The sequence below is a fragment of the Columba livia genome, chromosome 5 (genome assembly GCF_036013475.1).
Source record: "Columba livia isolate bColLiv1 breed racing homer chromosome 5, bColLiv1.pat.W.v2, whole genome shotgun sequence".
In the NCBI taxonomy this organism is placed as follows: Eukaryota; Metazoa; Chordata; class Aves; order Columbiformes; family Columbidae; genus Columba; species Columba livia.
Window position 1 is genome coordinate 59,797,051 of NC_088606.1, and position 12,713 is coordinate 59,809,763.

Consider the following 12,713-nt stretch of genomic DNA (forward strand, 5'->3'; position numbering starts at 1 on the left):
CCCAGACCCCTCTACTGTGTTTATAAAAAACACGCACCTTCAGTTTAACCCTTTGTATTAAAATTTGGTCAGTCTGTCAGTCCATGTGGTCTTAAGAGTTCATCCTTTATTAACTTTTGTAGTACTATAATGAAAATAAAGAATGCCCATAAGTAAACAACATGCGTTTCTGTAAGTCTGCCTAGATAATTCTTTGAGCTCAGCTATGCATCCTCAAACATACTGCCAGCCACTCTGCCTGAGTTGTTAATCCCCTTGCAGAGCAAATTCTTATACTGTACTTTAGAATTCAAAATCTTTAGCCTTGCCAGTTAGGTTTCCATTAGGGTTAAAACTCCATTACACACCATTAAATGAGTTTTCTCAATGGAGAGCCCACAGGCTTTCCGCAGTTTGTCTCTGGCTCACACAATGGTAACGAAAACTATCTTGCACCTAGAACATCAGGCATTCAGGGAAAAACAGCACACTGCTAGGAAGGAAAAGATCTTCTTAACAACAAAAGCTAGTGATGAAGATCGTCTAGTCAGACAGATTTGGCATCCGTTCTGCTGCTGTCATTTGCTGTTTTCCTATGCCAGATTTAAGAAATATACCTGTAACCACTTGTGTAACCATTCCCCCCTCCCCAGCCTTACAAGCATAGAGAGTTGCCTTACTGCCAGCACATTTTTACGTAATCAATCTGTCATGAATGCAAAACAGAGTTCAGCATCTTATATAATCAGTAATTACGGATTAGTTCAACACCCAATCACAAATAAGATATTTTACTACACTTACATTTACCAAAGGTATAGCCTCCAATGGTGTCTGTTGCACTGAGTGACTCTGAAATATCCTCTGCTGGAACTCCAGTACTCAATATCCACATAAAGCCACCGAATCACACTTGTGTGAACAGAAAAGGGGGAAGGAAAAAAACCCACAACCCTGCCAGTAGATCAGCCGGAGTGTGCTCAGATAAGTACAACAAAGTACAGTAGACAGAAAATAATCTGCTAAATAAAAGTGGCTGATTGACACGCAGCAGTTGTTTTAAGACTTGGGAAATCTTTGTGGCATGCATAAGACAAGATAAAACAACGTAACATGAACCAAGGCCATCTGTGGATGGTTGGAGTGCATTCCGCAGTTGTGAAAGTCCGTACCGAGAGGAAACCGAGCAAGTATAGTTAGATATCGCACGTACCAGCAGCAACTGAATATATGACCTATAAAACTAAAGTCATGAGACTACAGACGACTCGAGTTGGTGCAAGAGCTCACAAACAACAAACATTGGACTTGTGCAACCACATGACCAAAAGGCTGAATCACAAAGATTTTCCACAGATATGTTATTTCAGAAGACGTAGCCTTAAAGACCAAAACTCATTACCTTGGCTCCACAAGTCTAAGCTAAATATGTTAATTATATTTCTTATAAAGAAAGAATGAGAGAAATTGCATGAAACATGTAAAACAGTTCATGATATCACATGATAACAAAGCAGAAGGAAAGATATGCTGAGGCAAGGTGGTTGAAACTACGTTGATGGTAGTACCACTGCAGATGAAAAGGCACACGTATACCATAAATATTTGTTCTAAGGGAGCTGCAAAGTGATTTCTTGAAGTACCTGTATTGTAGTCTCCATAGAGATTTTGGATACAGTTTAATGCGCATCAGATTGCATCAGATATTAACATAAAATGTTTCCTGAAACAACTCCAAATAAACCGTTGCTCCTGGTTCTATTAAAAGAATGAAAGAAAGACACAAAAAAAGGCTTTTGCATTCCATAACCTGCTTCAATTTCTTCTTCATCTTTAGTTTCCAAAACTGTCTTTGGAGCATGCTCTTTACCCCAACCCAAATATAATATTGCTAGCTGCTGGGAACTTGACTGCCTAAGTATCGCGTACATGGTCCAGTCATTACAGAGCCATTTTCCAAGAAAAAGACTGAAATATTCCTCCAGAATACAGGACACAAAAAAAATCAGACTTCAGAGTATGATTTAATAGCTTTAATTTAAAATAGGGAAAATGAATAAAAGTATAAAAGCATATGCCAAGAAAGGGAAGAAAAGTTTGATCAACTCAGCTATCTTTATTTTCAACAGCCTTCTCAGAGAATAGTAAGAATGGAAAGTTAAGTTTTCTTGCATGTTATTTTAATAGGAAACAATTCAGAATATAGCCTGTTGTCAGAACAGAACTACAATCATTGTATAGTGCTTCTGCACAGATGGTCTGTTCACAAACTTCTGTAACAGAACTTGTAGCTCAATCTCAATAGCCTCTCAAAGTAAGCCCCTTAAAGCAAGTCCATACACAAGGTAATAAAATCGAATACAGGCCAGTTTATGTTCTTCTCACATGTGCTGTTTCAGTTTCAGCTCAAAGAATCTCCAATACAGCTCATTTTAAAACAAAAAATACCAACTTCTGAAGTTGATCAGCAAGCTGTTACACAGAAATCTGTCACTAGTACCATGGATCTCATGTTGGGCTGTGGAAGAGGGAGGAGCTGGGAAAACAAACCTGGCAGTGAGTTCGAGTGGTGATTTGTGAGCTTTTTCAACAAGTCGCTTGCCTCTTTTAGAAGACAGATTATGTCATAACCCTCCTCTCTTCTTATTCAGTCACATGAATCACCTTCAGTTCCACCGATAATTGAATAAGATGCCTGTGGCAACTATAATAGTTGCATTAATTGGAAAGATTAGGGACATGCTTGATGTATTGCTTTTTGTTGCAGTTTAGAAACTGAAAATAAGGCATATAGCCACAGAGCCCAACCAGTCAGTTTTCCCACAAACTACTAGCAGCACAGAGATCCTAGTATCATATTTCAGAACAAGAAAATATACACTACAAGACTTTTTCTAGCCTATTCGGAGTTGATAACACTTAGAAGAGTATGAACTTTCCATCTCTTTATTAGTCTTTTGGGTCAGCAGAATTGATGTTATGAGTCACAGGAGTTGCTATTATGTAGTGATGAGTGAGTAGCCTACACAGTAAACATTTTTATTTTGGCTTCTTACTATGGATGTATAATAATACAACTTTAATCTCTTGACATGTTAGTGCTACCTCAGATACACACCCATCTGTATATATGTACATTCATTCAGTGTACTTGAGGAGAAGGAGAAGGCTGGAACATGATTTCTGAATCTATAATTCTTGCCTTTCATCTGAAGGCAATTAATAAAGCAACAACAGGATTTTCTCTTTGCTGTTGTTCCTTGTTGGTTCACTGACAGTGGCAGTCACTTTGAAGAAGCTAACAGCATAAAGTCTGAAATTGCTTCATTTACTGAATTTACGTAAGGACAGAGCCAGGTAAATCTCTTTAAAAAAAAGAATTTTGATCAATCATTTATATTTTATCCGGATAATTTTTCCTAATACCTATTTTCTCCTGCAGTTACATTACTTAAAGGAAGACACCCTTACCAAAGTCATAAGATTCATCCTCAATATCATGAGTTTAATGGCTACAGCATGGGTTTGATTGCTCCACCTCTTGCTAGTACAGGTTATGAACAGCATCCAGAAGAAAGAAAAGCATAAGAATAATGTATACCTTTCCCAGGTCAGCCATCAGCTCTGTGCTGCATGCCCTTCACAAAGTAAGTCTACGGCAAGCTACAAGAGCCCTCAGTTGCCTTTCATTTTGCGTGAAGGCATCTTTCAGAACAAGATACCACTGTATAAAGTTTCCAAAGGCAAGAGGCCTTCCATTTTGCTACAGACCATCCACTGCAGTTCCAACAGCACAGTTAATTTACAGCGTCCTTAGAAAGCCTGTAATACTGTTTGTAGTAAATATTACATCTGTGATGTTTGTTAATTATTTGTGGCTATACCTACATGCCTAAGTACCAAAATGGGGGTTGTGCCATTTTTATTTGGAATGGTGTGTTCCAATTAAGGCCAGATAGATAAGAATAACGCAACAGAACAACAGATGAAATTTTTTGTGAACCCCCTAACCCAAATCTTTTGGGAGAACCAAAGAAAGTTTGCTAGAGATGACACACTTTCAGCTGCAGGTGTGGGGAGTGTCTCAGGTTCCTTAGCTTGCAAAAGAAACTTTTAACAGTGACAGATTTATACTCAGTCCTTGTAAAAGAACCCAACATCAGTTAGTTATCTGCGAAATACTTCTCACAAACTGCTTACCAACTACTTTAAGAGAACTGTAGGGGAAGCCATGGGATGAGTGGCTAAAGTCACTTGATCTGTTCAGCCTGGAGGAGACTGAGACATCATCATGGCCTACAGGTCCCTCAGAAGAGGAGGGGTGGGTGCTGAACTCTTCTCTCTGGTGATGGATGACAGAACCCAAGGGAATGGCAGGAAGATGTGCCCAGGAGTTTTATGTTGGACATTAGGAAAATGTTCTTCACCCAGAGGGTGGTGGAGCACTGGAACAGGCTCCCCAGGGAGGTGTCACGGTCCCAAGCTGACAGTGTTCAAGAAGAGACTGGACAACACTCTCAGACACACGGTGTGAACTGTGGGGTTGTCGTGTGCAGGGACAGGAGATGGACTCGATGATCCTTGTGGGTCCCATTCTCGGCACTGTTCTTGTCATAGGTCATGTTAACATCAAGAAATTCCAATGGAAATTGCTGAGGTGTGGTGGAGAAGCAACTGGCTGAATGGTCACACTCAAAGAGTTGCAGTCAATGGCTCCATGTCCAAGTGGAGACCAGTGACGAGTAGCATTCAGCTGTTTAACATCTTTGTTGGTGACACGGACAGTGGGATTGAGTGCACCCTCAGCACATTTGCCAACAGCACCAAGCTGTGTGGTGCGGTTGGCATGCTGGAGGGAACAGATTCCATACAGAGGGACCATGACAGGCTGGAGATGTGGGCCTGTGCAAACCTTACAAAGTTCAACAGGGCCATGCACAAGGCCCTGCACATGGGCTGGGGCAATCCCAAGCAGAAATACAGACGGGGTGGAAGATGGATTGAGACCAGCTCTGAGGAGCAGGATGAAGGGACTTCGTTGCTGAGAAGCTCAACATGAGCTTGCAATGTGTACCTGCATCCCAGAAAGCCAGCTGTATCCAGGATGTATCAAAAGAAGCGTGATCAGCAGGTCAAGGGATGTGATTCTGCTCCTCTGCTTTGCTCTGGTGAGACCTCACCTGCAGTGCTGTGTTCAGCTCTGGGGCCTCCAACATAAGACAGACATGGACTTATCGGAATATGTCAGGCCATGAAGATAATCAGAGGGCTGAAGCACCTCTCCTATGAAGACTGGCTGTGGGAATTGGGATTGTTCAGCCTGGAGAAGGGTAAGCTTCAGGGCAACCTTGCAGAAACCTTATCCAGTAGCTAAAGGGGACCTACAAGAAAGCTGGAGAGGGAGTTTTTAAAAGGGCATGTAGTGATAGGACAAGTGGTAATGGCTTTAAACTGAAAGAGGGGAGATTTAGATTAGATATAAGAAAGAAATTATTCACCATGAGGGTGGTGAGGCACTGGAACAGGTTGCCCAGAGAAATTGTGGATGCCCCATCCCTGGAAGTGTTCAAGGCCAGGCTGGATGGGGCTTTGAGTAACCTGGACTAGTTTCTACTAGGTGTCCCTGCCCATGGCAGGGGTCTTGGAACTACATGAACTTTAAGGCCTCTTCCAACCCAAACCATTCTATGATTATAGGACAACTTATTTCTATTTAATCTAAATACTGTTTTGTCCCCACTGCTGTTGCATGATGCTACTAGATACATTATGTTATAAGACTACTACTTAAAACCAGATCCTCTATTCTAAGCATCTGAAAACAGCAGTTGTATCTCTCATTTTGCCCAACTGGATCTCATGATTGTTTTGTTTGCTGTCCTAACCCAGTCCAAGCAGCAGATGCCATACAAATCTAGCTTAGCCAACCAATTTCAACATCAAAACTGATCCCGGTCTCTGAAGTGATTTCTATTAATGATGAAATCAGAGCCAGCTTCAGCATATTTCATCAAGGGTTTATGTAAGTCTGTTGCAGTTACTCTCTGTTAAGTGCCATTTGTTACTCTGGAGGGTACTCATACTTTCATTATCAGCCAAAGAGCAACAGTTCATGACTGCAGGGCCTGAAATCTTCATATGCTATCACAATCAGAGCCAGACGTGTGACATTAGGATTCTTAAACATGAGAATTAAATAAGCAACTTAGATTGTTCCAACTTTAGAAAAACCCCACCACTTGCCAAAGGAATTTGGGAGCTGACTGCTTAAGTTCCCTTGTGAACAATGCAAGATCATTTTCAGTTCTTCCCTTCCCCCATGTGTTCACCCCCTTGAAGAGCTTGCAAGGAAAAGCAGCTGTACTGATACTCTTGAACTACATGCGACTATGATAATATTATTAATTTCTGTAAAAGCCTGTGCTACATTTGAACACAGTATAATTTCTAAACACAGTACTTGAAAATAACCTCAAAGACACCCTGTGTTACCAAAGGTATTTCTTGAGCCCTTTCTCATTGTGTTATTGACCTCAGTGCACTCTGAATGCTACACAACCTGATAACAGCACACCTTAGCCTTTTGTTAGCAAACCTACCTTTTTAGAAATGAAATTTAAACCGGGAAGCAGAGGTGGCAGACATACTATAGTCAAAACCTCATTTAAATAACAAATTAACGTGATGCAAAAAACACTAAGAGTTATTTAACTATAACTGTAGAGAGCACAGGTTAAACTAATAGTATAGTGTTACCAACTGCTACTGTCTGTTGTCTCTTCTCTTTCACTGTCCCACTCACTCCCCATTTATTCCCTCCCCATCTACACTCCAGAAATGCAAGAGTTTTCAGAACCTGATGAAAATATTTTGTAAATTAGCATCAAGAGTCTCAAGCTTTTATTAAAGACTAACATTATATCATTAATATTTTATATTCATTCAAGAAACTACCCAAATTAAAGTTCTAACCACATTTCATATAAGTATTTACCTACACTTTATGCTTCTACAGCTAGTAAAAAAAATAGATTGCATGTGCATATATATATACGTGTGTTTTTAATCCAGTGCCACACAGAAACACTAACATAAATGGTGTGTGTAGAATTTGCAAGAAAAGTACACACAGGTTCATACAGATTTTAAAAGTATAATGAGAGGGTATGCTGCTTACACAACAATTAAATTAATATTGTAATTAAATAAATTGATACTGTGGAGAATCTATTCACATCGCATTCATGTATTTTTCAAACACGGAAAATTAAATACTTAGAATCTAAAAAATCTAAAAGCTGACAAAGATGAAGTGATTTTTCCAAGGTGACAATACAACTGCACAAACCTACTTTTTTCCTTTATAGGAAGACAAAAATGATCTCAGACAGTTAATTCATATTCAGACAGTTTATCACAAAACTATGACTTTAATAGCACTGTCTGTTTAAAAAAAAAGTATATAATTTTATCAGAGTAATGTGCAGGAAAAAAAGTACCAGCATTTTTATCCAAAACAAAGGCATCCTAAAAGGTCTCGTATACTTACTGTGATGAAGAATTAAGTGAACTAGCTCAAATAGTTTTTCATTTTGAAGCACAACATGGTAAACAACATATTCTCCTTTTTTTGCTATACATTCCCACGCAGGATTTGCTTTGTTGTATTAAAATCTCAGGAAAGCACAAGCACTTGCTACAATCTATTGCCATTTGTTCAAAGTTTAATCCTAGAGCTTCATTTCTAAAGACAAAGACAGCTGATTTCTCTCCCCCTTCCCTAAGCCTCTTCCTTCTACATGAAGAAACGTCTTTAATTCATTTCTCATGAAGAAACTTACAGTATTTTATGTCTGAGGCACTCAGCATGTTCCCTTTCGCAAAGCTGAGAATTCTGACTAAGATTTGTTAAAGTGCATTTACAAAGAGAAAACAAAGCCCAGCAAATCACTTACCCTCTTTAGCCACGTGAAGTGCTTGTAGATATCAATCTCACCATCCATGCTTTGGGCCCATTGCAGCAGTCACATTCCCAGGGTTAAAAGAAACTTTTGGAAGCAAGCACACCGCTTTGTTCTAAAGAATATTGCTGTGACTTCGCCCCTTTCAACCCTCAACTTCTAAAATCTTGAATGTGTGTTCGCATTTTAAGCTAAATCTGCCTCTGTCCCACACTCTTATCCCAAATGCTTCCCACAGATGTATATATAAAACACAACTGTATAAACTTCAGACTCTCCCCCAAACATCTGTTTTTTTTAAACAGCAGATCGGTTAGCAACAAGAACAATGTAACTCTAAAAACGTCAAAAATTTAACTTGCTAAATGATCTTTTAGAAAGGATCTTTCAAAAATAGTATAAATCCACAGAAACTGTTTCCTTTTAATGTTGAATAACAAGCTAAAAATTATTAAGCTGTCACTGAGAAACTATTTTCAAGTAATGCCTTCTCTGGCTTTCTGTTTCAAGAGTGCCTGGAACTCATTACTAAGACCCCCTATTTCCTGTCTCTGTTTTACTCCCTGTTTATCGTAACACTACTCAGCCTTCTCGGTTTATTTCAGGCTCAGACTAAACCTAAAAATAAGTTTTGCTCTTTGAATTACTTGCCTGTCGTCTCAAAAGACATTATAAAAGAGGAGGAATTCAAGGACGAGCCTGTGGATAAGTTAATTATCCCATAAATGCTGCTATTGCCAAAGAGGCAATTTTCCATCTTAACAGAAGATGATGATACCCTTCGAAGATTTTTGTCTGCCTCTGCTGAAGCTGAAGTCTCACAGCATGGCAACTTTTCAAACTTGCAACACCAAGATAAATGCATATGCAAAGCAATTCTCTGGCAAGAAAGGAAGTTTAAAAGTATTGCCTGTTACTGGGGTGTCCTCTAGTGCCTCCACACAGTAGTTATGATTAAGTTTTATTTTTTCCTAATAAACTCCAGTTTTAATGCTGTATCTCCCACTGGTTAAAAGTGACTTCGGCCTTAAACTGAGAACAGATTGTTGCGCACACAAGGACAACTGCTTGGGCAATGCCTAGTAAGACCAAAACGCAACTGTCCCCATGGGATTTTTGTGATGATCTCACAACATTTACTTATCTCCCTGTTTTCTTCAGTTTCTACACCCAAAGTCACTCCTGAATTTAAGCTGAAGTAAAACAGCAATTTGGAAGAGCCAGTGTCAAAGTTGCCCATCGTACAAATGATCTGTGTAATACAAAGATCGCAAAGCCTGAAGCTGTGTAATGCCCTGAAAAGCAGTTCTTACAGGGACCTGCCTCAGCCATCTACTCACATTCCAAACTGTGGAAGTCATAGATACATTAAAGACTTTCTGTAAGGGATGTGGGGTTTTATTATTTTAACCATTCTCAAAAAGTAAGAGGGAAGGATATAAACCCAGACTTCCAGCTTTCTTCGTGTATTAATTACCTGTTGTTACTTAAAGTCACATGACAAGAAAAATACGAATGCTTTTCAGAAAGCTAGTGCTGCAAGTCATCTAAAGGTGCTAGGATACCTAAAATCGCCAGTAAATGTGACAAGATAAAATAACTGTCAGTTTGCAAAAGTACACTATGCCTCAAGACCGATCTGAAGAGGACTTGTGTTGCTCTATACATAGAACTTATTCTACCCTCCTTGTACAAGTTTTTGCGCTATCTTAAAGTTGATGAGAACAGCTATTGCTTGGATAGCTTACACCACCTGGCAAATGCCTTAGCACGCTGTCAATGGTCCATTCTTAAAAAAAAAAAAAAGAAAATTATGAAAATTAAGATGTACTTAATATAGTACACTTCTCTATGCACAACAGCCTCTGTCATGGCTGACAAACTGAAGAGTGAATAGGGCTTCTCTTGACATTAAAACATGAACTCCCTACAGCTTAAGGCCTTTCCTCCCCCCCGCCCTCCGGCAAGAAAACTAGTTATCTAATTATAGAGAACAGCAAATACATCAAACTTTATCTCAAAGTACTGCATACCCTATAGCACCCACACTACGGAGCCAGAAGTTCCACATTTCATCCCTTTCAAAACACAGGCTCTACAATTCATTTCAGGCTTATTTAACGAAGGAGGAAACATACCTGTCTTAAAGCATTCCACCACACATTACCTCTTAATGATTTTGCTTTCAACTAAAAAAAAATACAGGAAAACTATATTATTCCACTACTTAGTGCCTCAGTGTAGTGTCTGCAGCTTGGTGAGTATCCATTTCTCCTCTTAAAAGTATATAAAATTACAAACATACCTTATTTCTCCCTTGTCATTTATACTGGATTTCAAGCAAAGGCCTCTTGATTCTGTTACAGTCATTCTTCCTGATTAAAAGGTAAACGTGTCTGAATTTTCTGCATCTTATCAGCCGTGAATGTTTACAGCACACATTCCAGACAGTCACATGTTCAATTCTAGCCTGTCACCTGCATGCTGAACTTTACATCCTGTTTGAGCTTTGGCCTGAAAAAGTTTCAGACATCACCTGAATGCAAATCCATTGCCCCAGATTTGCTTAGTATACTTTTCCGTTTCACTGGAAAAGCAGGTTGGCTTCTCTGGGCAGTGTGAAAATATGGAAAATATGTTGCAATCTGAGGATTGCTGCATCAGGTTACCACTATTTTTGTTCTTATTTTTAGGAATTCCACGTCTGTATTTAGTTCTTCACTAACTTCTGGTTCAATGGAGAATTAAACAAAAATCCCCCACAATCACTGCAGTACCACTGTCTTCAAGTGTTACCCCAGAGAGAAGCATCTCCTTATTACTCCCCCACCAAATTGTTTGTTTTCTCCAATTCTGCCTCCAAAAATAAATCAAAATACACATTTTGGCAATATAAATGCAATGTTGAATGTCTGCTGATACATAACCCACAAATACACTCAGCTAAGCAACTCATTACTGTATTAGTCAGAATGTTAAGTATTTCAAACAAGATTTTAAATCTGTTTCAACTAGTAAACATACATGCTGTAACTGCTTTGAAACTGAAAGTAACAGAATGCTTTAAACAAGCAGTCGCCCTTCTCACATCCCTCTATACCAGACCTATGAAGAGGCAAGGGAAGCATCCACAAATCCTCTTAGAACTGTCAAGGGAAGGGCAACCTGACTCTCCAGTGTTTTCCCCCTTCTACCAACACTGGAGCTGAAGAAGCACAGAGCTGTTTGCTTTTCCACTGTCTCTTCCACTGAGCTAAGGCCCTATGAACACCATGAAATTGTATTTATTACTGTTATTTTAGCAATTTTACCTTTTATTCACTTAAATTTGTGCTAAAACAGAGGTTTCTGTGATCTTTCAGAGCAGCACAAATGCAAAGTGTGAATAGGGTTCTGGTGTTGGCACTGCCTTGTCTGGCAGGTTGGAGGGCAGGGGATCAGGCAGCAGAGCAGAAGCTCTTCAGCCTCCACCAGGTCCAGGTCTGTGTGCACAGCACCTCTCTTCCTTTCAGCAATGACTTCTGAGCTATTTTGGTTTCAAACCCATCGATGTCTGAAAACACCAAAAGAACGTACACTTGGGCTTTCAGGCTAAGAACTGAAATGACCCACTATGCATTTTTCCAACCTCATCAGGAGAGTCTGGGATGGACATACAAAAAAACATCTATTCATCCCCAAGAAGTAGCATCAACTTTTCCTACATTCATTACTCTGTGATCTTCCCAAGCCTAGTGTTTGGACTGCTTTGGAAACAAAGGGATTAGGAACAGATTTTAAAAGGGAAAAATTTCCTCAGCATGTCATTTCACACACCTGTCACTCTCATGCTGCAGAAAAAGGAGGGAGGTTCAGAGTGATGAAAGAGAGAGAGAATACGCCTGCACAGGAATACTTGTGTAAAACGAAATCCAGGCCATTTGCGTAAAAGACAATGGATGAAGAAATCCTTTCTACATAGGGAGGAATGGCTTCAGAAATCTAGATTAAGCATTTCCAGCAAGATAATTTGTCTTAATCATGACTAGCTGATAATGCCTAAGTGACAAAGAAAGATGAAACACTTAGAGGAAATGGGGGGAAAAAAATACTTCATTCTGTATATGGGCACATTTGCTTTATTTGTGATAATTAAAAAAAACAAACAAACCACAACAAGTATCCTGGGAAACAGATGAGAAATAATGTTATGTAGATCCGTGAACAAATATTCCTTTCCCAGCATAAAATGCACTCAATTCAAATGGCTTTATTCTTTGATTAAAAACTGTACTTCAGAAATAATCAGACTTAGATGGCCATTAGTTCCAGCCCAGCATAATCAACCCTCACCCTTATTGCATATTTAGGGATGGTGTAGGGCAGGTAATACTTTAAACAGGCGCTGACATCTTTGGAGTCGTCCCCATCTGCAGGCTATGTGAGATCACGGATCTCTAGCTCTACTGTTCCTCTCTGGTCATTGCTCAAGTAATAAGTAGGTCTCTTCCCTTGGCTTGCATAAAGAATGTATTACCAATACTTAGGATGAATTAATAAACAGTAACTTCATCTAAGACATTTGCACATTCTTGGCAGTTTCAAACATTCCTTGCCATACGCTGAAATACTTTTCCCAGCCCAAGTTCTAGAAGAACTGTAAGTTTTTGCATGAAACTTATTCAGAAGAAAATGTAGATTGTAAGAAACTTGAGTACCATGTTTCTGCACAACAACTAAGAAATGTTTTCTGCTTAACAGAACAACAAAATCACATCCCAGCTGCTGTAGGCA

At 39.3% G+C, this 12,713-nt stretch overlaps 1 protein-coding gene across 49 annotated transcripts in view; it reads right to left on the minus strand.

Annotated features, from left to right (window-relative positions):
- PPFIBP2 (PPFIA binding protein 2) overlaps positions 1–12,713 on the minus strand; it is a 113,193-nt gene that overhangs the window by 53,136 nt on the left and 47,344 nt on the right. For 2 of the 49 annotated variants that reach the window (XM_065066284.1, XM_065066262.1), the window contains exons 1-2: positions 8,592–8,781; positions 7,935–8,027 (exon numbers count right to left, since the gene is read on the minus strand). The exons of 31 other annotated variants lie outside the window; for them this stretch is intronic. In XM_065066284.1, coding sequence (XP_064922356.1) covers positions 7,935–7,982 — 48 coding nt within the window. In that variant the 5' untranslated portion in view covers positions 7,983–8,027; positions 8,592–8,781. Of the gene's footprint in view, positions 1–783; positions 988–7,820; positions 7,843–7,934; positions 8,782–12,713 lie in introns of those variants that run through there. 16 more of the 49 variants (XM_065066280.1, XM_065066286.1, XM_065066281.1 and 13 more) reach the window with 12 other exon arrangements.